Below are 24,988 nucleotides of genomic sequence, written 5' to 3'. Positions count from 1 at the left end.
ACAACAGACAATAAAGGGAAGTAAGTATGGACAACAATGATGAGTCAAAAAGTTAACCAAAGGAGGATGAGATATTGAATGACCAGCAGCAGAAAAATAAATGCTGCTCCCTCAGTGGATGTGGCATATTTATGTCTGGACCAGTAAAAATGATAAACCTATTAAAAATAACATAGAAGGAAAAGTTAAGAGCAAAAACGAAAGGAAAATAGACAAAGGAACTATCTATAAAAGTAGCTTTAGGATATATTCAACTGTAGATATAGAATGACAAAATGACATTAGCCGGCATTATGGTACACACCTATAATTTCAGCAGCTCAGGAAGCTGAGGCAGGAGGATCACAAGTTCAAAGCCAGCCTCAGCAACTTGGCAAGGCCCTGAGTAATTTAGTAAAGAGAAAGCCCTGTCTCAAAAATTTAATATGTAATTTAAAAAAAAATTAGCTGGGGAGGTGGCTCAGTGGCTAAATGCCCTTAGGTTTAATCCCTGATACCCACACACCCCACCACCAAAAAAATAAAAAAAAAAGACAATAAAGATTCTTCTGTAAAACAATGCTTAAGAATGTCCAACAAAGATGAGAGGACTACTGGAAGGAATTCAGGAATTATGTATAAGAGGAAAAATATATATGTACTTATCGCCTTCTTCCCCTAGTTACCCACCCCCCAAGAAAGTGGGTCCAGAAAATGCCTGTTGGTTTTACAGCAGACAGGATAGAAAAGCAAAAGCACAGCCGAGGGCTGGGGTAGAGCTCTGTGGTAGAGTGTCTGCCTTACGTGCATGAGGCTTTGGGTTCAATCCCCAGTAACCACCCCCAAAATTTAAAAAGCACTCCTAAAAACTCTCCTCAGAAGGGAAGAGGGCAAATGGTGGGCTTAAAGAAAATGGACAGGCAAAGCTCAATGAGAAGAAGAATTTCTTTTGATAAAGAAGAGAAGGAGAGAAGAGAGAGGTGATTTGGTAGCCAGTATAGGAGCCACTAGGGAATGGGACTCTAGGAAAAGACAGATAATCAATGAAGACATTTTTAAGTTCTTCTTTTGGGGTATGGGATGTGAGCTACAACCTTACTTTCTTGCCCTTCTAAGAAAACTTTGGTAAATTCGACATTATTCATCAGGGCTTTGGGAGTTGAGTTTGAGCTATTTCTCAGTTGCATAATGTGAGATGGCCTCAGAAGACAGTGACTTCAAGAGCAAGTTACACATTTTTACCATGCTTTATAAGATTTATGAAGCGGCCAAGAAGAGAACTGTGTGACAAATACTAACTCCCAGAGAGTCAGAGCTGTACTAACACAGAAGCCACTGGCCTCATCAGGCTAGCTAAATTAAAATTAAATAAAAATTTAAAATTCAGTTCCTCAGTCTCACTAGGCACATTACAAATGTTTAAGAGTCACATGTGGCTAATGGCTACAGAATAGAAAGTTCAGGGAGAGAGCATTTCCACCTTGGCAGAAAGTTCCATTGGACAATGTTGAAGTAAAGAGAAAGCTTAGACAAATAGCTAACAAAAAGAAACCCCAAGCTTTTCAAATCTTTAAAAAGCTGCCATATTGAAAACTGATGTCTCCCATATTGTTCCAAAGAGTAGAATTAAGAAGGGAAAAGGAGTAGATAAGCAAGATATGTTTCAGCTTCACTACTCTCTAGTTACTAAACTTGATAATGGTAGAACAGGCAGCTCTACCTCAGGAAGAAGCAATCCATTCAATAGAGACAGCTGGGCAAAGAGCTTATTAAAGATAAGTAGAATTGTAAATTCTGTTTTGGGTAAAAAAACAACACACAAACAAAAAAATTTTAAAAATTAAAAACTAGAATCCTTCAAAGTATCAAGTTTTAAATCTATTATTTTAATAAATCAGTAATTTACAAATGAGATAAAGGCAAGAGTCACAAGTGGAATTTTAAGCCACTACTACCATAAGTAGATTGTGGAGCAGGCAGGAAAAATCAAAGCATATAGGTAAATAGGTAATTTGGTGAAAATTAATAGTAGTTAACTAGGGGTTAATTGGTGGGGGGGGGCTATCATGAATATAGAAATTTGTAAGTAGAAAAAATAATAAAGAAAATTTTGGTTAAGAATGACTCCAGGAAGGGCTGGGATTGTGGCTCAGTGGTAGAGCACTGGCCTAGCTGTGTGAGACCCTGGGTTTGATCCTCAGCACCACTTAAAAATAAAGAAAGAAAGATGTTGTGTCCATCTACAACTAAAAAATAATAATAATAAATTTTTTTAAAAAAAAAGAATGACTCCAGGGGCTCATTGGTAGAGTGCTCGCCTAGCATATGTGAGGCCCTGGGTTCAATCCTCAGCACCACATAAATAAATAAAATAAAGATATTGTGTCCAACTACAACTGAAAAAATAAATAAATATTTTTTTTAAAAAAAGAATGACTCCAATGGTATAGAGATAGGCAAATTTCAAAATAGATTATTAGTAGAAAGTTAACTATGGTTGCAATCAGTATCGCAGTGAGAAAATCTTTTATATTCTGTCAGAATACCAGGCTGTCTGGGTATAGCAACCTTGTGTTCTTGGAACTCTGGCCCTCCACCCATCCTCCTTCCATTCACCACAGCCTTAAAGTCATCCTTCCCAATTGCTGAAACTCAGCTTCTTTTATGAAGATACCATCTTCACAGGGATAACTCTTTCCTCTCACCCTTCTCTAGTCTGAAAACAAAATATTAAAGGTTGTTTTTTTGTTTCTATCCTAACTGCTTACCTACCCTCATCTTCCACCCCAAAATGTAATTGGCTTGATTGTAATGTAAGTGTATGTGCCTGTGTGTGCATTATTTATTTATTGACTTTTGGTTCTGTTGTGCGAGTGTATGGCAACATTCATGCACATGTGTGATAGCATTTTTTGTTTGTAAGCATTTAGGAATTTGGTACCAGGATTATGAAATTCACTACACAGTGCTTAGCACAACAACAATCTTAAATCTATTATTTTAAGAAATCTTAAATTTTCACTCAATGAACTTTACAATAATGGACCTGTCACATCTCTGGATGCAAAACTTTGGGAGAAGAGACTGAAGGAGATGTGAATTGAGAACTATACAAAAAATATAGTTTTTACTGAATTCAGAGGAATAATTTTAATCATAAAAGAAAAGTGTAAGGCTTTGGGTGAAAATAAGCATAATGGAGTTTCAAAACAGTCCAGAATAAGAAAAAAGGTGATAGAAGAGGAAGGAAGGCAGAAGTGGATCATGCAGAATAAATAACCAAAGCCTAGCCTTTAAAAACACCCCAGTTCTCATCAAAAAAAGGGGGGGAGGGGGAGGATTTCAACAAGAGTGTTAAAGATGGAAAAGAGCCAGGAAGGGCTGTGGGCTTAAAAAAAAAAAAAGTAGGGAAGAAGTTGTGGTGTATGTTGGCAAAGACAAGAGTAGAGATGAAGGGAGGGAGCAAATTTATAGTAGAGGAAGTTGGTGTGAAGTTTTCCTCTAAAGATGCCCAGCAGAGCACAGAAGGAATGAAGGTAAAGGCCACTGGGAATAGGGCAGGGCTAGGGCTGAAATAGCATGGGAGGAAAGCAACAGGATCCAAAGTAAGAAAAAAAAATTTTTTTTTTTTTTTCACTAGCTGACCCAGATTTTCTTGTTTGGGACCAAAAGCAAATGAAGAATTAAGGATCTTTAAAATGATTTGAGGGAGGGGAGCAGGGGCAAGAGGCACCTCAACTCTAGTCCAGGCAATTTAGCAAGATCCTGACTCAAAAAGCAAAAAAGGTGTGGGGATGTAGCTCAGTGGTATAGCACCGATGCATTCAATCCCCAGTACCAAAAGGAGGAAGCACCTTGAGAAATACTACCAGTGAATGAAACAGCTTTAGCTTTCTCTTTATCAGCCACAGGGTAAACATAGAAACTTTGTAGTTACATAACTGCCCACAGAAGATAGTAAGTAACCTAATGTCCATGACAGAATTGTTACTTGTCTTTGTAGACTGGAGTTCAATGACCCATGCCCCCGCCCTAAGAAATGATTTACTTGGTTCAGGATACATAAGGGCAGGTTAAAGAGTTAAGCAGGAAAAAAAAAGTCAAGTAAACATAGCTGGACAGGGGATACAGATTTAGCTCAGTTGGTAGAATGCTTGCCTCATATGGGCAAGCCCCTGGGTTCAAGCCCCAGCACAACCAAATAGGTGGACAAACTGGGCAGGCACAGTGATGCAGGCCTGTAAACCCAAAGATTCAGGAGGCTGCAGGAGGACGATTGCAAATTCAGGAGGTTCAGCAACTTAGCCACACCCTGTCTCAAAAAAAAAAAAAAAAAAAGGGTAGGGGAGGGCAGGGGATGCAGTTCAATGGTAAAGCACCTCTGGGTTCAATCCCCAGTAGAAGGAAAGAAAGAAAGAAAAGATAAAGTTGGCATAGCTTGGGAGTCTGAGGCAGGAAGATCACAAGTTTGAGGCCAGCCTGGGCAATTTATTCAGACCAATAAAAATTTTAAAAGAGCTGGGGATGCAGCTCAGTGGTAGAACTCTTGCTACCAAGTGCAAGGCCCTGCCCCCTCCCCCCAAAAAAGGATAAGATGAAGGAGAGGAAAAGGAGCAGATGTGCTATGCTACAGATGAGGAGGAAATGAGGCACTGACTGACAGAATTCAGTCCTCTCACTGAGATAAAATTGTCACAAAAAAGCAACAAAGGAAAGGCCCAACACCATATAACTAATTGTAAGAACCTGCCTTTAGGTTTTAAATCAAATATTGAATCATTTTTCAACTTTTCGATTTTATTTAAAATTTTGTAAATTCAAAAAATTTACTTAATCATGATAGATATACTCATGCAATTTCAAATGACTATAAAAATGAGATTAATGCTTAATTTCTTTGGCAAAAACTGAATGGCAGGCAATAATGCTGGACACATAATTTTGCATTTCAGCCACCTCTTTCTGACACAGACCAATGATGGTTTTTTCTATCTGGGAGGCCAAATCGGCTTTCTTCATCCTGGTACTAAAAGCCTTCAATGACCAAATCAAAATTGTTGCCTATCCTCCCCTGTCCACACAGGGTCTCTGGAGGGGACTGGCCAGTTCCACCTTTCATCTGATGAGGATCTTTCCTTGCACTGAGTCTCTCAGTTTTCCAAGGCCCAACCTGGAGTTTCTTCTTGGTACTGCAGTCCTAGGGCTCCTCTTCCCTTTCTGAGTACCTCCTCAAGACTCTAGGTTTTCCCCAGGGCCCTTTTCTCTGTGTGAGTTTTCTAGGGCCTCTCCCAGTACAGGAAGTTCTCCCAGAGACTTTCATCCCAAGAAACTCCATTCAGTCACAAGCTACATACTCAGCGTGCTTTGCGGTTTGCCCTTGTACCAACAGGACACTGTCCGCACAGATATCCCTCCCCCATAGTTTCTGGGCTTTTCCATGATCCTTCTGGGGTCCAGGCCCCCAAATCTCCAGGTGCCACCATCCCCAAAGGCCGCTGTTCTCTCCCTCCTGGCCCGGGAGTTGGTGGCTCCTATCCGGCTGCAGGCCAGCGGGGGTCGGCAGTGACTCACTGAAAGGCGGGTGGCCGAGGAGCCGGAATGTGCTCACTTCCTCATCCCGCGCACCTGCCTGGTTCCGCTGGAGCGCTGCCCGGTTGGGCCTCCGGCGGATGTTTTCCTTGTTACTGCGCTGGCAGTGCGTGCCAACCGCTGTGCCCCCCACCACTAGTGCCCCAAATGGCCATTTCCCTGGTACTCAGAGGGCTGGACCCCAAGCACTGACACTCCCTACACATGGACACACTAATAGGAATGCATACTTGGATCAACCAACACCTCCACACCCACCCCTCTAACTTCTGGGAGAGAAATCCTGGCTCACCAAGCCTCTTTCCCAAAAGCCCCCTATTCCTGCCCCTATATACTGACTGCATGTCCATTGCAGGCGAAAACCCTCACTTTTCCTGTATCCACAACCTCACACACCAATGAATAGTAGGCCCCTTCACCTTCCAGCATCACCACCGCCACCTCCATGCGCTCCTGCTCTCCACTCCCGCCTGCCACCTATAGAGTCGGCCCCAGGTTGTAGTCTATGGCTCAGCTTCCTAGACATTGGCTGGACCCCACCAAAGATAGCCGCAGAGATACTGACAATTGACAAGACTCCTGGGCCTTTGTGCCAGATAGGGCTTCTAATTCCGGGGCTCCAACCAAATGAGCAGTCGAAGGCCATGGTATTCCACACACCAGCCTACCTCAGGGCACCCTGCTGCAATTGTGAGTTTTCCTTTCTTTTCTTGGCACTCCTCTGAAAGAATATTTTGAAAGAGGATTGCTAGGGAGTTTGAAGTGCACTGAAAGTCATTTCTGAATGGAGAAGATGTTGACAGACAGGGTGGTCCTCTGAAAAAGTTTGCTAGAAGTATTTGTACCTACAGGTGACAGAGTAAGTCTTGAAGTAAATGGAAGCAGACATTTAGGAGGAAAAATGGTAACAATGACAGTGATCAGCCCCATGAGTAGGAGGGGAAGAGCTGGAGCATGGGCCTTCAAAGTGTGGAAAAGTCAAAGAAATCCAGTTTGACCAGGGCCTTTAGTGACAAAAAGAAAGCTAACATTAGAGTGATCAGAACATAGAACTTGAGCGGCCACATCAGTAGGGATGGAAAGAAATGGATCAGATCCTAATGAAAAAAAAGTAGAAGCTCTAAAGTTAGCCAGAAAGAAATGAGAAAGAACACCTCTTCCCAGGCAAGATATGAGGGCACTGATATGAGGAAAAAGCAGGTTGATCAACAACACTGTTTTTCAAACCAAACACTTGGAATTCAATATTAGGACCCAAATCAAAATATTCCTGGATGCATGTTTGAAGGAGGTGGTAGGGATAACACAGAGCATATACATGAAAGGGAAGAAGTTGGCTGTGAGAGAGCAGTCCTCAACAGATGACCTTAGCTGTGCACAGAGCTACTCAGTGTCATTCAAAGTAAAGAATGTCACCCATTTTGTCTGTGAGCTTTAGCACCAATACAGTAGCTATGTGCCAGACGGTGCTAAGAATATTCCCTATGCTATTGCATAACAACTCTATGATGTGGCATTACTATCCCTGACTTATAGATGAGGAAATAGGCTGAGAGAGATGAAGTAACTTGCCCAAAGTCACATGGCTAATAAGTCAGGATCTGAATCCCAGTAGCCTATCTCTTTGGCCTATGTTCTCAATTACCCATCTGAGTCCTTCAGAACCTGAAGGAAACTCAAAGGAGAATGCCAAAAGATAAATTCCTGAAGCCTCATTCCACCCTGAATAAAGAAGGGGCCCCTCTGTAAAACAGGTGATTCAAGCAGGTGATTAGGGTGCCTACAGAAAATGCTCCTCTTTGAAAGGGGAACAGAAGTATCCCCAGACATGAGGCAGTCTTACAGCAGCTGCTTTATGTTTGCGGGTGATAAATTATGGATAGCTCATCTCTGGGATGCCTGAGGAAAACACCCCTCACTCCCAACATCTCTGAAGGGCAGCCCCGTTTCTTGAATGCATCAAAGAAAACCTGCCCCAGGATCTGAAGGAAACAGACTCTCCACTCCAGGTGCCTGTTCGCTCTCCTGGAGCCTCTGGCTGTTGCACCCTGCTGCAGCTCCTTGGTTTGGCGAGGGCACAGAATTAGCCATCCCCAGGAAATACCTCCCTCCGGTTCAGGCAGGGATCCCAGCACACACACTCCTGGTGGTGGTAGTGGAGGGTGGGGTGGGGGAAGGTGGAATGTTTCCTCTCTCCAGTTCAGGGAGATCTGGGACCACCTGGAGCTCTTACCCCTCCCACCTCCTTGCTTGGGGAACTGCCCAGTCCAGTGCCCCTTCCACGGCCACCTCCCTCCTTCTAGCTGTGCTGGGGCATGAATCAGCTCTCACAGCTTGTTAAAGCTGGACCTCTTGTTTTCATGCCCTCACCTCAGGAAACAGAGTTACAGCGGTTCCAGCTCTACTCAGCAGGAGGCCAGGGTCCTCACTTTATAAACATCCCAGCCTGTGAGAGCAGAGGGCAAGGAGATGGTGTGAGATAGGAGGCCAGGGAAAAAGAGCAAAACTAAAGACTCAAGGAGCAAAGCAAAGAAGAGCCAAAAAGACAAGATCAGAGTATCCTAAACAGAAGCTAAGAAGGGTCCAAGAGGGCAGTGCTGCAAGAATGGCCCTGATGATGCTCTGGGCTGGACAGACCAAAGGGATCCTAGGAGGCTGGGGGATCATCTGCTTGGTGATGTCTCTACTCTTGCAGTACCCAGGAGTCCACAGCAAGTGTTACTTCCAAGCTCAAGGTAAAGTGGGTTGAGACTTGAGAAAAGCAAAAAATAAGGAATGGGCTTGGGGGTGATGATGAGGGCTTTACAGATGATGCTAATCAAATTTCTCAGATTCCTTTTAGCTGTGAAACAGGACAGAAAGATTAAATATAGGGATAGTATGAACAGACTCTTTCCAACCTCAGACAAGAAGAGACTGTCTGCTGTCACCCCTCCCATGCCTACTAACATTTCTCATTCTTCCCTAGCCCCCTGTCACTATGAGGGGAAATATTTCACTTTGGGTGAGTCTTGGCTCCGCAAGGACTGTTTCCATTGCACCTGTCTGCATCCTGTTGGTGTGGGCTGCTGTGACACGTGAGTAACCAAGAATGGCCAGGGGGAATGCCTCTGATGTGAGTGACTGAGGAAAGGCTAGGGAGTGACTAGATTGCTATGAGGTAAGAATGAATAGAAGGGCAGTATGAGACTGGCCAGACCTGAAGGTACATACAAGAATGAGAAAGATAAAGCTTCAAGCCACAAAGTCAGGGAGGTGGAAGCAGATCTAGAAGGAAAATACTCCTGCTACATAGCCAAAAAGTTCTTGTATAGTAGGTGAAGAGGATATAGGAAGATAGCAGCAGTGAGAAAGAATGGGGGGTACCATAAAGGTGGGCTTTCACTGTGAGCTCTTTCCCCATCCTTGGTTCCCTAGGTCTCAGCACCCCATCGACTTCCCTGCTGAGTGTGAGGTACGTCAAGAGGCAGGAACCTGCCAGTTCTCCCTGGTGCAAAAATCAGACCCTCGGCTGCCCTGCAAAGGGGGAGGACCCGACCTAGAGTGGGGCTCAGCTAACACCCCTGTTCCTGGGGTTCCTGCTCCTCACTCCGGCTAAACTCAACTGATCATCTGTCTGCAGACTGCTCACTGCTGTTGCCACTTCCAGGGAAACCACTAGCAGCTGCCAATTTATTCTGAATAAATAAATTAATGCTATAGCTGAAAGCCTGCCTCTTTCTCTCTCTCTCTCTTTATATATATATCCCCCCCCCCACATGCTGGGATTGAACCCAGGGCCTTGCACATGCTAGACAAATGCTCTACCACTGAGCTACACTCCCAGCCCAGACTGCCTCTCAATTGTCTGTGCTATTAGGTCCTAGGTGGAAAAAGTAGATTCCAGCTAGAGTCCACATGCTAAGTTCTCAGAATCTTGAAGACGTTAGTGTCATGGTAGGTAGATGGGCCAGTTTCAGATGGTTATGGTGCTGGTGCTGGGGCCTGGAGCAGCATATGAGGCCAGGGTGGGGCTTGTAGGCAGCACCTTGATGGGAAGATCCCAGCTGAAGGTGTCTACAGGCACTTGCTCAGGACCTGTCCAGGTAGCAGGTTCAGGTTGTTCCACAGGGGGCAAGAGTACCAATCCTGGTTCTCGGGATGTTACAAATTCAAAATGCAGTCGCCACTTCAGGGACACTATGGGAAAAAAGAGAGAGAGAGAGGCATTAGAAGCCAGCAGGAGTAAAAGCCAACAGCAGGATGTGGTTAGTGAATGAGAAACAATACAAAACAAAATTTGTATTCAGGAAAAGGAAAGTCACAAGGAGTTCTAATCAAGGGCATTTTTTGAAGAAATCTGTTAAGGAGAGCAGTATCAACTACCTAATAACCCAAGAGTGGGACAGTCAGGACTACATAGATTGAAGTAAATGTTCTGAAGAATTAGAGATCAGTGCATCACAGAGGCCCAGTAGGCTGGAGTGGGGAAGGAATTCTACAAAGAAGAGTTTAGGGTTCTATGCATCCAAAAACAGAGGTAGAGGTTAAAGCTCTGAGAAAACATTAAGGGTCACAGGATGAACTTAGGTATATGGGGAAATGTTTTAGCAATCAAGACCCATTACACTCTACCTAACACAGAATTTTATTCTCCCTTCTCCAATATTGGTCAGTGTCTTACCAATGGCAGTGCAGAAGCCTGGGGTAGAGCTGAGAGGGATGGGGAGAGAGAAGCTGGTTCTGGTAGTATGTAAGCAGGACTCCTGGTGCCGGGCATGAGTCACATGGGACACAGAGGGAGCACCCCCTGTCCCCCGGCGCCGCTGGTATTCAGGCTGTACCCGTTCCTCGGTCTGTAAGCTTACTGAAAACTAGGAGCAAGAAGAGAGTTACATGCAAGCAGGCATTTATAAATGCAGACATAAATGACAGAGTAGCCCAATCTCAAAATGTTTTACCAAAGGCACCCTGGGTGACCCCACTGTCCACTTCTACATACCACCCCTCTCTCTGTAGGGCTTCCTTCTACCACAGCCCTTCAAGCCCAGCACCCCAGTCTCCCTTCTTACCTGCAAACAAGCTACAGTTCCTTCCCCTAAGTTTAAGGTTCCCACCACGTCCTCGCCAAGTCTGTACACAGATTTGAAGATGCCAAATGTCCCAACTTTCCCTCGACCATCACTGATATTGTACAGATCTGGGGAGAACAAAACACTATAAGCCTGGAGTCTACACTGGGGGATGTCTAGCACTGTGTTCCAGAGGCCAACAGGTGGGACTTATCTTTATAATCCGGGGTGAGATAATCAGATCATCCACAAAAACATGTGGTGGTTAGGAGACTGTCTTTGATATGGGAATAATTTGCAAGGAGGAATGGGGTGGAACAATTCTGAAAGGATTCTCACGGAGGCTACGGCAGGATGTGGCAGCCATGAGACGCTCCCCAGCCAGCTCAGCAAGCCATGAGTCCTTCTTGCCACCCTCATCCTCCTCTAAGAATGGACTAGATGGGGCTACAGCCTCATCCTGGGGAAACCGGACATCTTGAAGGCCTAGAGAAAGAAAAAGTGAAGAGGTAATTCTAGGAGGGAACAGATGAAAATAGAGATTTGAGTTTAGACTCCAACCTGAGAGAAGTGCAAGTAAGGAAAGCCTTGGATGAGGTCAACACCTTGACATAATCTCCAGAACGCTCCCTCCTTCCCCAATTCCCTAGCACCATCCCTAAGAAAGCTTCCCTGCAGCCCCGCTTGCAAGCCCTCTTAGATTATTTCTGCTTTGGCAATGCTCTACTCCAGCCCTTCCCTCCAGGCACCCTTACTTACCAGTCAGTACAAGAACCCTCAAAGGGACCCTAAGTAAAGTGATGGGTGAGTTGACACGCTGGCAGCCAATAGTCAGTTTGTAGACGTACTTGACCGACTGACCCCGAAAGGAGGGTGGTCCCTCAATGGGCAGCACTTCACTGTAGGAGTCTGGTTGGGAAGCAGTAGTCAGGGCAGCTAGAGGCAGCCAGAGGAGTCCTCCCTCCAGGAGACTTAGAAGGCAATCCAGGGCTAGGGACAGTCACTCACATGATTTGGACTCTCCAGGGTCTAGCCTCAGGTCACAAAATAGAATTTTTGGTGGAGTAGAAAGGATACACTGACCTCTCTCACCTATAAAAGTCAGGAAAGACTGCAATTTAATGACTCCACTGTCCAATGTCAGACAAGGCTAGTAGAGCAAGTGGAGGCAGTGAAAGGCTGCCACCTCTTTTCCTGTTGTGATATGGGACAGAATCTTACACCACAAAGCACCAGCTACCTTCCTCTACATCCCCAGTGTGACACGGACTGTAACACACGAGAACAACTTAAAATCACACTGGGTGACAATGACTCCAACGCCCCCCTGAACCCCAGGCAAATGCCCCATCTCTAACCTCGGTGTGGCAGAAACACAGTCTGGCTGTCAGGCTGGACATCTGGCTGACTAGAATCAGGGGGAGGCAGTGCTACTCGACTCTCACTGGCATGGAACTGGCAGTGGATCTGGGCACTGGCCCAAGCCAGAGCCTCACTGTGGAAAGAGGAAAAGGAGACTTCAGAGGGTAATTCCTGACCTCACAATGCTTTCCCAAACTCCCTACCACATTGTCTGATGAGACCAACAAGGTTAGAAGGCTATTCTAGTGACCAGGAAATTTGGAACCCCCAAAGAGAAACCATTACATTAAAGTATACTGTGAGTACAAAGGGAAATGGGGAGGGCTAGGGAAGGGAGGAGGAGAGTGGAGGGCTATGTCATCCACCCCTTCTGTTAAATAGCCCTTTCCTACAATGAGAACACAATGAGCAAGAAGTTGGTGGTATAGCTACTGGACAACCTGATCTCTGGCATAGCACCAGAGATACCAAGCTTCCTCCCAGAAGGGCCACCACCTTCAGCAGGAGCATTCTCACCTGGATGCAGAAGTGGCTGTAGGGGGTAAGGGGTTGGTGACGGTTACCACACACTCCAGTGCCTCCCCCGCCAGAAATACAGGACCTCGGCTCAACTCAGCTACCACTTCAATCATGGCAGCTCTGGATTCAGATCTAGAAGGAAACATGGGAGATCAGAGGTCAGTAACATGACAGGGAGGGAGCCTGAACCTAGGGGTATGTCTAGAACTGAGTCCCAGAGACCAATATATGGGGTTTTTCTTACAAGTGTCAGAGGACTGGTGGTCAACACTCGGTACCAGAGGAAAATGCCAGGATTTGGGTAGCTGGCAGGACAGGAGGGTCACGGGGCTGCTGACCCTGTACTGCCTAGGGGGAAGGCGTCGTTCTGGTCCCCAGACCCCGGCTCCCCTTAGCACCGGCTTAGTCCCCCCATCACAGGCTGGCCTCCACACCCCACTTCCCTCAAGACTTCACGTCCCAGCCCAAGACCACCGCCGCCTGTCACCTCGCACGGTCCAAAACCAGGGTCTCAGGACACCAAGGTCCTCACCTGCCCGGGCCCCTCCGGGACCCGACCAGGTACGCGGCGGCGTCCGCGGCGTAGGTGGCACGGCAGAGGCGGGACTTCCTTTCAGATCCCCCCCCGCCCCGCTCAGGGAGCCCCTTCCGGCCGGAAGCACCCGGCTGTCCGGACCGGAAGAAGCTCGGGTCCTCCAGGCGCCCGGGGTCACCATCCCACGGGCTGGCACCTGGGCGCGGGCGCTGTCCCGGACCCCCGCGGGCCGGACCCGGCGGTCAACCCTGGGGGGCCTGGTGCCGTGGCCCCGGGGCGGGGCCGAGGCCGCCGTGAGCTCCCGGGCCGGCTCCGGGGGCGGGACTGTACGGGCTGGTCCCGGGGCGGTGCCTTGCTGGCCGGTGCCACGGCTCCGCCCCTCTCCGCGGGCCCTGTCGGCCTTTGGCCAGACGAGCTAATCACCACGGCCCAATGAAGGCGAGGCCCGACCCTTCCCGCCCAGGACCTAGAGACACTACCGAAAGGGAGTCCGAGGCAGCATTATTGCTGTCGTCGCCACCGCTGCAACAAGAACTCCCCGCTTCTACGAAGCCACCAGCTCACCCCAGTTTTCCCCAGCGTCCAGCCCTCCCGGACGGCACCTAACTACTACCGGCGCCCGCGTCTGCACTTGGCTTGGCGATATACTTTGTGTCAGAGGTCTCGGGACCCGGGGCCATACATTGTGTCAGAGGTTGTGGGCACCCAGGATCCAGGGAACATGGAAACCGGCGTCCCAGCCTTGGAGCAGATTAGCAGCGCCAAAGGGGATTCCCAGCTCTATCGCCCAGAAGCTGTTGGGAGCTCGGAGTCTGTGCAGGTTACAGGTTTCGAGAACCCTGAGGACAGTCGACGTCAAAATGAACCAGGCTACTGCAATCCGGAGGACTCTGGGCAGCTGATGGCGTCCTATGAGGGAAAAGCTAGGGGGTACCAGGTGCCTCCTTTTGGCTGGCGCATCTGCCTGGCACACGAGTTTGCAGAGAAGAGGAAACCCTTTCAAGCTAACAACATCTCCCTAAGCAACCTGGTAAAGCATTTGGGCATGGGCTTGAGGTGAGTAGATCCTATTGACTAGAATGCCTTACTTTGTTCCATTTCAAGACTTCCATCAGAAGTGGGAAAGGGTGGAAAAGCAAATGAGCTCCTGATCCCATTCAAGTGGCCCTTGTTCCAGAATATCTTAGGCTTGTGATTTTGGAGGGTGAGACCAAGTCATATCTCTTTGCAACCCCCTTCCTCCCTTGTCTTTTTAGCAGGAAAAGGTAGGAACTTTTGGTCCTGTTCCCTCTCATTTACTCCCTCTTTCCCAAAGACTTCCCTTTGGGATTAGCTAGACTTTGTGTCAAGGTAGGAGAGAATGGCAGGACTGCTGTTGCACTGACACAATGTTTTATTTGGAAGGGGGAAGTTTTCAACCCCAGATTACTCTGAGCAGCTGGAGCATTCTCTGTACCATCTTTAAGCAGACATTATTATACTTCCAACACTTGTCTGGGTCTGGTTTCTTTTCCTCAAAGTTTAGCTCCAGTGAGTAGGTGAGAGCCTGCCTGTTGTCATCCCCAAGGAGAGGGTAATGAGAACTTCACTCTATTCTCTATTATTATCAGACAGCTTATATAAAAAGCAAAGACAGGGAGCTGGGCACACTGGTATGCACTTGTAATCCCAGCTACTTGGGAGGTGGAAGCAGGAGGACTGCTTGAGCCCAGGAGTTCAGAGCCAGCCTGGGCAACATACTGAAACCTGTGTCAAAAGTGGGGGTGGGGGGAGTAGTAGGCTGGGGATACAACTCAGTGGTAGATTGCATGCAAGTGCTCTGCCACTGAACTTCACCCCTAGCTCCGCAAAGATGCCTTCTAATTAGAGAGGTGCTGCTATGGATGTCCCCAGAGGTCTTAGTAATAGTCTTCCAGAGGGTGCCCTGGCTTCTCCCCTACCTCAAGATTACAGACACCCACAGAGCTTATTTGGGCTGTAGAAACCCTCTGGGTTCCCACTGAGTTCAAAGACTATGATGAGAAACCATACTTGTTAACAGGAACAGGTGGATGTGAGGCCAGAAAGCATCACCCTGAGGTCATCCTGAGTCAGTCCCACACAGTAAACACAGAGCTGGGGAGGGAGGTATATATATTGAGAAACTGAGTCCTAATAACTTCTAAAGCAGGGGATCCTTCACTTCTCCAGTGTTGAGGGTTGTGGGGGGGAGGTCACTTACCTAAGCCCAATCCTGGACTATGGGAAGGACCTGGTGCTGCCTAGACATCTGACTCCTCTGTTAGTGCCTGCAGTGTCCTGTACCACAGAAGAATCATCCCTCCAGGCTGCTTCTGAAACTGATCCAGTCCAAATTTGACCTTAAAAACCTTTGGGTCAAAATGGGATCTAGGGTACTGAGACAAGAACAGTGGGTTGCATGTGTTGGGGACCGTGAGGTAAAAAACATCTGGGCATTCTAGCCCCCCCCCCCTTATCCCTAAATATGAGCTGAATCAGAGACCTGAAGTTTTGCTCAGTCCTCTGGACCCTGGCTCTCCATCCCAGGATAGGATAGGAGCCATTAACACAGAACTTCTAGAATGAGAGAATAGTCTTCATTGAAAAGAAAGCAGGAGTGAGACAAAGAAAAATTTGGAATGATAATTTTTGAGTTAGGGCAGAAATTATGGAGAAGGCCAGCCGCTAAATTAGGGGAATGCGAAAGCTAAGAGGGAGCCCAACTGGAGGAACTCTCATTAGGAGCTACAGCAAGATGGAGTTCTCTGGGCCTGGGCTTGGTGGGAGCTCAATTTTGATGACTCCCTTCAACCAGAATCCATTCATGAAATAAATATTTATCAAGTGATTGTTCTATGCCAAATAGTCCTTTGTTCTGCTTATCTTCATATCTTTCATTTCTTTTCCATGGCTGTCCTAATCACAGCTGCACCAGCCTTCCTTCCACCAATCCCTTCTGGCCTCTAGTGCCAAACTCTAGTTTCCTCTAAGCTAGCAAAGAAGACCTATGCCACCCCACATCTCATCCTTCATCCTCAGAGCTGTTCTCCCTGCCTCCATAATGTACTGCCCCCTGTTCATTAATCACATTTCTCCTCCCCTAGCTCAAGTCTATTGTGTCCCATTGTTTGTACATTCATTTGTAAGCAACCATTTATGGATTTCAGACCATGTGCCCTGCCCTGTACTTAGAGCTGAGAGTAACACTGAATTAGTCTTTGTCACTATCCCTTTCCCCAAGAAACTTAAAAATTTGTCAGGCTCACATGGAGATCATTGAAATAACAATAAGCATACCTGTCACAGGTATTCCACTTTATGGCTTTCTTATCTGTCATGTCATTTGATATTTCATTTACTCTCTGAGATAGCTAGGGCAGGAGGTATGCCCATTTTATAGATGGAGGGAACAGGCTTTAGGGTATACTTACCTAATTACTTGGTTAGAAGTGGTGTCACTGGACATCAGGTATAAAATCATTGGGCCAGAGAAGAGAGTAGAAGTGGAAAAGAGTCAGGCAGGGCAGGGCATGCTTAGTGCAGATCCATCCTGAATAAGAATTTGTAGGAAATAAGATTAAAGGCAGGCTGGGGCTTTCTTCGCCTTGAAATGGAATGATTTACGTATTGGAGATAGCCTTAGTCATTTGTCTATTGGCTATAAAGTGGGAACAAGACCAGGAAATTGTTGGAATTTTTAGAAAACTTTACTGGAATATTATAAAAGAGCAAAATCTGAAAGCTTATAGTTTAAATGCTGAACTTAAAAAGGAAGACTTACAAGGAAATGGCTGGATACAAAAATATTGGTTCTCTTTGGGTGAGATATTTTTCTCTTTCTCTCTAGTGTATTTTCAGATTTTCATTTTTCATAATCAAAAAGAAAAATAATCATTTTTAAAAGAAGAAAGTTATCTTGGCAGCCTGTATCTGTTTGGGAGATAGGGAGTGGGTGGTAGAGTGGGTGGACAGGGAAGTATAACTGACCCTTTCAATACCTCACACAAAAGCTCCTAAGGTTTGAACTAAAGCAATAGTAGTAAAATTGGAGAGGAAAGGAAAGATCAGAAAGCCCCTTTTGCAGAGAATAAAGAGGAGAAACAAAGGCTATCCTACACTAATGGCTGGGGCAACTGGGAAAATGAAGGGGCCTTGAACTGTAGAATAATCAAGACAAGGAAAGGCTTGGAAGCCAAGGTGATGATGCCTTGGTACATTTAATGGGAGGTCACTGCTGGATGTTGAAAGGCAAGTGATTGTAGCCTGTGAAGAACTGCCTATCCACCCCTGTACTCACTACCTCTTGCTCCTCAGGTACTTAAAGTGGTGGTACCGGAAGACCCAGGTAGAGAAGAAGACACCTTTTATCGACATGTTCAATTGTGTACCCCTGAGGCAGATCTATGGTGAGCCTCACCCCACTTCTGCCCTGCTCAGAAAGGTTGTAGCATTCAGGTCCACTATAGAGTTAGGCAAAGAGGCTTCCAGTTTATGCAAATTGCACTGCCCCATTCCCTAGGTTTTTAGAGGAAGTGGTTTTTAAAGTCCACAAAGTAAGAAAGGCACTGTTTTCTTCTCCCCTTACCCCACTAACCATCATGTTTCTCTCTCTAGGTTGTCCCTTGGGTGGCATCGGGGGAGGCACTATCACCCGTGGCTGGAGAGGCCAGTTCTGTCGTTGGCAGCTTAACCCTGGAATGTACCAGCACCAGACAGTTATTGCTGACCAAGTAAGAGCCAAGAGGCAGAGGAAAGTCTCAAAGAAGGGCCTCTTGGCTAGGATGGGACAGTTAAATGTAGATAGAATTCAATCCAAGAAAGACTTTTAGGATGCTTTTTGTGTGCCCAGTCCTTTCTAGGATATACAATGGGAATAAGACACGCATGGTACACATTTCTTAAACAAGGAAACAGCCCTGGCATTTCTGTATTAAATGCCTCCTATCTACCTTGTGGCCCCAATTCTACTAGCTGAGCCAGAACCCACTACAAGGAGTACAGAGAGTTCCCAGCTCACTGAACCTGGCTGAAAGAACATTTGGTAGGATTAGAAAGGAAAATTAAGGGGCTAGGAATATAGCTCAGTTGGATGAGTGCTTGCATAGCATGCACAGGGCCCTGGGTTCAATCCCCAGCACCACCACCAAAAAAAAAAAAAAAAAAAAGGAAAATGAAAACCAAGTCTCCAAAGTCAAGGAGAAAAAAAGATCATAGTTCAACCTTCAGCTGGAGGTCAACTTCTTTGTGTGAATCACAGGTCTCTGTGGCTAGGGCCCCCACAACTTTCTCTAGCCTTTTTTCCTTTTCTGAAACTTCTTGTCCCCTTCTGCTTCTACATTGCCTTTGGGTCTTAAGTTGCCAGAGATATATGGCCTGCCTTTCATCATATCTTTCTAATGGCCTACCTTTTTATTATTTATCTACCAAGTTCCTCTGTTCCTCTTCCCTGTTTGAGGAATGCCTCCCGCTTTCAGCTCATCTTCAAAGGAGAAATGACTGACAGATCTTAGTCCCATTGATGACAGTGCCCTTCTTAATTCAAGTTTATTAGCCCCACCCAATGCCCCAAGATCCCCTTCTGCCTCATCCCTTAGGTATCCCAAGTGAATGCCTTCTGGAATCATGACTCTACAGTTAAAGTAATTATTGCATGCTTAATATGTTTAGTCGCTGTGCTAGACTTCTTATATATTTAATATTAAAAACAATCCTATGCTCATTTTATAGATGGGGATACTAAGAGCCAGAGAGGGCTGTATTACATCCAAGGTCACATGAGTGGTAAAAGGAAAGATTGGGATTTAGAACCAGTTTTTTCTATGATAAAGTACCTGTGGTTTTAACCATTATGTACTGTTCCAAGAACATGAAAAATTATTTTCTGTACAGTAAAAATACCAAGTATAGTTTGAACCAAGAGAAGAGCTATTAATCTCTCATAACTCCTACTCTCCAGGAGGTGTGTGTGTGTGTGTGTGTGTGTGTGTGAGAGAGAGAGAGAGAGAGAGAAAGAATGTATATGTTTGTGTGTGTGGTGGGCCTTACACATAGGCAAGCACTATACCACTGAGCTATATCCCCAGCCCTAGCAGCTTGAATTTTTGTTGGGGAAATAGAACTTAGAGAAAACGGGAGACTGTGAGTGGCAAGGTGAGGATAGATAGTATACTAAGAAAAGGGACTTTGTATGGTACAGACTTGCTCATTCGCTTTACACACATGCCAGCTCTGCAAAGGGCCACATTAGTGAACTAGAAGAGTCTCAAAAGAACCAATAGAGCAATCAGGGAAATAGAATGGCAATTAAATACATTTTGACATAATACACAAATGCTACAACAGAGGGACACATGGAATGATTCACTACTGGAGGAAGAAGAGATAGCATCTGACCTGGCCCTTGAAGGTTCAGGAGGAGTTACTAGATGGAGAATGAACATGAGCAGATCCATGGAGGAGGAAATGTAGTGTGCTCAAGGAACAGGAAGTATTTTATGTAACCAGAATATAAGTGTTTAAAGAGGTAGAGACCAGATTAAGAAGGGCTTTGGAAGCCAGGTAAGAGAATTTAGACTTCAGCCAGGTGCAGTGGTACACAGCTGTAATCCCAGCTACATGGGAGGCTGGGGCAGGAAGATCACAAGTTCTAGGCCAGCCTGGGCAACTTAGTAAGGCACTATCATAAAATTAAAAAATAAAAGTCCCAGAGCATCCCTAGATCAATTCCAGTACTAACAAAGGGCAAAAAGAATTTAGACTTTAGCATTACACCATAGGAGTCAATGAAACATTAGAAGCAGAGACTAACATTATTGATTTGTGTGTAAGAAAGATCACTCTGCTACCCAGATAAGAAGTGGCATAGACTGTAGACTTAGATTAGGGTGTGGAGACCATAGTAGTAGAAAGGAAAGAGGAAACCTGGGAGCTAGATAATGGGGGAGGCAGCAGGACTTGGTGGCTTCCTGAGCTTAGGGGAAGGCCTGGGGGATGAACTGAGGCTGGTGGTATAGCTGTGAGGATCCAGGCTCTGGGAGGGGAGGAACTGCTCCAAGGGGAGGAAGACTAGTGTGTGGTACCTGTGGGTTGCCCTGTTCCAGCCTATCTGCCCTCTTGATCAAGTTCACAGTGTGCTTGCGTCGGGAGGGGCAGACTGTATACCAGCAAGTTCTGTCCCTGGAGCGCCCAAGTGTCCTGCGCAGCTGGAACTGGGGATTGTGTGGGTACTTTGCTTTCTACCACGCCCTCTATCCCCGAGCCTGGACTGTCTATCAGCTTCCTGGCCAGAATGTCACCCTCACCTGCCGTCAGATCACACCCATCTTGCCCCATGACTACCAGGTGAGGCTCTCTTTCTGTTTCCTCCATTGCCCTCCCTCCCCCAGATCCACCTCTGCTGAAAATTCCATGACCTGTGAAAGGGAGGGGTTGGAGCCATGAACATCACACACCTTGTCTTCTATGTACTCTGGTAGGCAGCCTGCCTGGGAATATGGGGAGATGCAAGTGGAAGACAAGAGTACATTGGGGATATATGAGACAGGTCCTTCTTGCCCAGGAATAATCCTGGGGACTGAGACCAGAAAGGGCTACAATGAGACCGTGTGAGTCCAATTTTTTTGTCCCCAGGACAGCAGCCTACCTGTAGGAGTCTTTGTATGGGATGTGGAAAATGAAGGGGATGAAGCTATGGATGTGTCCATCATGTTCTCCATGCGGAATGGACTAGGGGGTGAAGACGATGCCCCAGGGGGTTTGTGGAATGAGCCCTTCTGTCTGGAGCAAGACGGGAAGACTGTACAGGGACTACTGCTGCATCACCCAACCCTTCCAAATCCTTACACCATGGCTGTGGCTGCACGACTCACGGTAATGGAAGAGCCTGCCCTTTACCTTAGCCCCTACCCTTAACCTAACTCTAGACCCACCCCGAGTACATCATGCTCTCTTCATTTCTTCAACCCCTAAGTCCCACCTTCATCAGAGTCCTTCAGCCTCTGGAACTTGGAGGCGATAGTATGTAAGAGGAGCTGGACAGCTAGTCAGAATCCAACATACTTGTGGAGCTTGTCCTCACAGAGTTTTTGGCTCCTTAACAGGCAGATACCACGGTAACCCATATCACAGCCTTCGACCCTGACAGTACTGGGCAGCAGGTGTGGCAGGACCTACTTCAGGATGGACAACTGGACTCCCCTGCTGGTGATGGGGGGTCTGACTGGGAGGGTTGGGAAGAAAGACTGTACCTGTCTTAAGGACCAGGGGTGGGAGACCTGATAATAAACAGGCCTTGTTCTCATGTTAGGGACCCCAGCCCTGGTGTTGGAGGGGGTGCCTTTGCTTATTTGTCTTGTGATTCTCAGGCCAAAGCACCCCCTCACAGAAAGGAGAAGGTGTTGCTGGGGCTGTATGTGTTTCGGGCAAGCTGCCACCTCGAGGCCAGTGCCGCCTGGAGTTTTCACTGGCTTGGGACATGCCCAGGATCATGTTTGGAGCTAAAGGCCAAGTCCACTACAGGTGTGGGGACCAAGAACCTTTAATGATCCAAGACTCTAGAACTCTGACCTGGAACAGGTGTTCTCATCTCTTCCGTTTCTTTCTATCACAGGCGGTATACAAGATTCTTTGGCCTAGATGGTGATGCAGCACCTGCTCTTAGCCACTATGCACTATGCCGATATGCAGACTGGGAAGACAGGATCTCAGCTTGGCAGAGCCCGGTATTAGATGACAGGTGCCAGAGCAGCCTTCTCTTACCTCTTTTCTGGGCATGCCCTTCCAAATGGGACTCTGATTCATTGGCTACCCACCAAATTTCCACTATGTTGAACACCAGAATCCTTTCTATCCTTGGTGGTCCTCACTCATGAAACCATTGCCTCCTTCTGACTTCCCAGATCCTTGCCTGCCTGGTACAAATCTGCACTGTTCAATGAACTATACTTCCTTGCTGATGGAGGCACAGTATGGCTGGAAGTTCCTGAGGACTCCCTACCAGAAGAGCTGGGAGGAAGCATGTGTTGGCTCCGCCCCGTTCTGCTGGACTATGGTCGATTTGGCTATCTTGAGGGTATGGACTACTTGTGGGATTTGGCAGGTCATACCCCTCAGGTCAGTTAGCAACCTATCACAAAGCCAGATGATGGTTTTTACCATCCAGGGTATTGATGGGATGAGGGGGTCAATGGTGACCATGAACTGATCACAGGCAATGCTCTGCCTCCAGCTTTGGAAGATGTGGGGAGGGAGCTATGAAGGGATAACAGGAATTCTGGCAACAATGTATCTTTCCTCATTCCTCTAGGCCAGGAGTATCGCATGTACAACACATATGATGTACATTTTTATGCCTCCTTTGCCCTCGTTATGCTCTGGCCCAAACTCGAGCTAAGCCTACAGTATGACATGGGTGAGGGTAACTTTTATGTTGTTTTGTGTCTTTCCCCTTAGCTTCCTATATTCCTGAACGTTTATGGTCCCTCAGATTATCTCTTCTTCCACTTTTCTCCAAACATATCTGTATCCTGTTCATTTCCCCTCTGGGGTGGCATACATAGCTCTGTGCCCCATCCCAAGCCTGCCCATTGCATGCTTTTCCCCTTCCACTTGTATGTCTGCTTCTCCAGCTCTGGCAACTCTCAGGGAGGACCTGACACGGCGACGATATCTGATGAGTGGAGTAATGGCACCTGTGAAAAGGAAGAATGTCATCCCCCATGATATTGGGGACCCAGGTAAAGATCCCTCCACCCCAAGGTCAAATGCTCTTCTTCAACTTTTTATACCCTTCACTTTGTCCACCAATGCAAATGAATCAGGTCCTCTTCCTTCTCACAGATGATGAGCCATGGCTCCGAGTCAATGCATATTTGATCCATGATACTGCTGACTGGAAGGACCTGAACCTGAAGTTTGTGCTGCAGGTTTATCGAGACTATTACCTGACGGGTGACCAAGGCTTCTTGAAGGACATGTGGCCTGTGTGTATGGTAAGGGATGCATGTGCAGTAGCCAGTGTGTCAGGCATGACTAGCTCTGGGGAGAGCCCAGCTATTATCTTTTCTTAGCACCTAGGTCTTCCATTTCTTCGTCTTTCTCTAGGCTGTGATGGAGTCTGAAATGAAGTTTGACAAGGACCATGATGGACTCATTGAAAATGGAGGCTATGCAGACCAGACTTACGATGGATGGGTCACCACAGGCCCCAGGTTAGAGGCAGGGAGCGGGCAGGAGTTTCCAGGAGGCTAGAGATGGGGAATTGGGCACCAAGAGATGGGGAAGGCTTAAGAAAGAACGACTGTTAGACTACATGAGGGTAGCTTGAGTTGCCAGTCTGACCCCCCCAAACTCCTGTCCCTGATCAGTGCTTACTGTGGAGGGCTATGGCTGGCAGCTGTGGCTGTGATGGTCCAGATGGCTCTTCTATGTGGGGCACAAGAGGTCCAGGATAAGTTTTCCTCCATCCTCAGCCGGGGCCAAGAAGCCTATGAGAGACTGCTATGGAATGGTGAGTTGGGACAACCTGAGAAGTCTTAAGGCAGCTGCAGGGGCCCAGGATGCTTATTTTACCTTTCCTCTACTCCAGGCCGCTATTACAACTATGATAGCAGCTCTCAGCCTCAGTCTCGTAGTATCATGTCTGATCAGTGTGCTGGACAGTGGTTCCTGAGGGCCTGTGGCCTAGGAGAAGGCGACACTGAGGTGAGAGACACTAAAAGGAAGAACCAGAGAAAAAGGTGGATTGTCCCCAATATACGGGAAGCAAGTATAACAAACCATGTCCCTGCCTTTGCCCTTGACCCTCCAGGTATTTCCTACCCCGCATGTGGTTCGTGCTCTCCAAACCATCTTTGAGCTCAACGTCCAGGCTTTTGCAGGAGGGGCCATGGGGGCTGTGAATGGGATGCAGCCCCATGGTGTCCCTGATAGATCCAGTGTGCAGTCTGATGAAGTCTGGGTGGGTGTAGTCTATGGGCTGGCAGCCACCATGATCCAAGAGGTAATGTAATGCACTCCTTCTCCTCTCTACCATCTGTACTATGGCCCAGAAAACTTGATAATCCACCAGACATCAAGGCATAACCCAGTGCCACATCATGGGTCCATAAAGCCTCCCCCTTTTCTTTGGCATGTGTTTCACCCGCTGCCTTTAGGTTTTTGCCTGTGGGTTAAGTTTTATCTCCCTGATAGCTGGGTGTTCCCTGAGGGCAGAGACCTTACTTCTCTGTAAGGTCTGTCCCCGAAAGTGGTAACACTGGGAGTGCTAAGTTATATGTGTAACTTCCATCTCTCCCCACAGGGCCTGACTTGGGAGGGCTTCCAGACAGCTGAAGGCTGCTACCGTACTGTGTGGGAACGCCTGGGCCTGGCTTTCCAGACCCCAGAAGCATATTGCCAGCAGCGGGTATTCCGCTCACTGGCCTACATGCGGCCACTAAGCATCTGGGCCATGCAGCTGGCCCTACAACAGCAGCAGCATAAAAAGGCTTCCAGGCCAGTAGTTGAACAGGGCACAGGACCAAGAACAGGGCGTAAATGTGGACCAAAGGAAGCCTTGGCAAATCTAAACCCAGAGTGAGCCCTCTGAACTGTGGGAGCCAGCCTCCAGCCTGGTTGATGCTCCTTACCCCAAACCTCCTGCATCCCTGAGCCACCAGGACAATCATGCCTTCCCCTTTTCCCCACCCTGCTGTGCCAGTAAAGAGGGGCTGAGGGTGAACCATGCATCAGAATCACTTATTTATTTCCTTACCCTTTCCCTCACTGCATGAAATATTTGAGGTGGTCAGTTGATTTCCCCAGATCCATTCATGGGATAATAGACACACATGGGTACAAATAAAAGACCCACAAAGCCAGTAAGTGTTGTGTGTTTGAGCCTGTAGGCATCCTAGCGGGGCACAGGAGTGAAAGCCAACCCTCTCCTATTTTTTTATTTGGACAGACAGCAGGG

At 47.1% G+C, this 24,988-nt stretch overlaps 3 protein-coding genes across 7 annotated transcripts; 2 read left to right on the top strand and 1 right to left on the bottom strand.

Annotated features, from left to right (window-relative positions):
• Positions 1-4,650: 4,650 nt before the first annotated feature.
• Msmp (microseminoprotein, prostate associated) lies at positions 4,651-9,180 on the top strand. Its single transcript, XM_026379620.2, has 3 exons — positions 4,651-8,303; positions 8,537-8,645; positions 8,986-9,180. Exons 1-3 carry the CDS (start codon positions 8,174-8,176, stop codon positions 9,164-9,166), a joined length of 420 nt encoding a protein of 139 aa, XP_026235405.2. The 5' UTR covers positions 4,651-8,173; the 3' UTR covers positions 9,167-9,180.
• A 342-nt stretch (positions 9,181-9,522) lies between these two features.
• Positions 9,523-13,561, bottom strand: Rgp1 (RGP1 partner of RAB6A GEF complex). 3 transcript variants are annotated; one of them, XM_077797063.1, is made up of 9 exons: positions 13,232-13,561; positions 12,498-12,632; positions 11,978-12,114; positions 11,628-11,711; positions 11,379-11,528; positions 10,959-11,105; positions 10,620-10,747; positions 10,232-10,421; positions 9,523-9,747 (listed from the first exon to the last, which is right to left on the bottom strand). In XM_077797063.1, exons 2-9 carry the CDS (start codon positions 12,611-12,613, stop codon positions 9,524-9,526), a joined length of 1,176 nt encoding a protein of 391 aa, XP_077653189.1. In that variant the 5' UTR covers positions 12,614-12,632; positions 13,232-13,561; the 3' UTR covers position 9,523. The 3 variants fall into 3 exon arrangements, with proteins under 3 accessions (XP_077653189.1, XP_026235363.2, XP_026235370.2); XM_026379578.2 differs by lacking the exon at positions 13,232-13,561 and adding an exon at positions 12,988-13,186; XM_026379585.2 differs by lacking the exon at positions 13,232-13,561 and adding an exon at positions 13,033-13,186.
• Positions 13,477-24,904, top strand: Gba2 (glucosylceramidase beta 2). Of its 3 annotated transcripts, XM_026379564.2 has the most exons (17): positions 13,477-14,091; positions 17,350-17,441; positions 17,650-17,765; positions 20,158-20,376; positions 20,665-20,904; positions 21,135-21,237; positions 21,399-21,552; positions 21,644-21,769; positions 21,933-22,105; positions 22,340-22,444; positions 22,662-22,769; positions 22,873-23,024; positions 23,137-23,243; positions 23,400-23,542; positions 23,621-23,736; positions 23,843-24,034; positions 24,335-24,904. In XM_026379564.2, the coding sequence occupies exons 1-17, from the start codon at positions 13,757-13,759 to the stop codon at positions 24,611-24,613; spliced, it is 2,760 nt and encodes a 919-aa protein (XP_026235349.2). In that variant the 5' UTR covers positions 13,477-13,756; the 3' UTR covers positions 24,614-24,904. The 3 variants fall into 3 exon arrangements, with proteins under 3 accessions (XP_026235349.2, XP_077653188.1, XP_026235356.2); XM_077797062.1 differs by lacking the exon at positions 13,477-14,091 and having other exon boundaries at positions 17,354-17,441; positions 20,670-20,904; XM_026379571.2 differs by lacking the exon at positions 13,477-14,091 and having other exon boundaries at positions 17,354-17,441; positions 20,136-20,376.
• Positions 24,905-24,988: the final 84 nt, after the last annotated feature.

Source organism: Urocitellus parryii, chromosome 4 (assembly GCF_045843805.1).
Source record: "Urocitellus parryii isolate mUroPar1 chromosome 4, mUroPar1.hap1, whole genome shotgun sequence".
NCBI classification, from domain to species: Eukaryota; Metazoa; Chordata; class Mammalia; order Rodentia; family Sciuridae; genus Urocitellus; species Urocitellus parryii.
The sequence above is the reverse complement of the archived record's forward strand: the minus strand, read 5'-3'. Positions and strand labels throughout refer to the sequence as shown.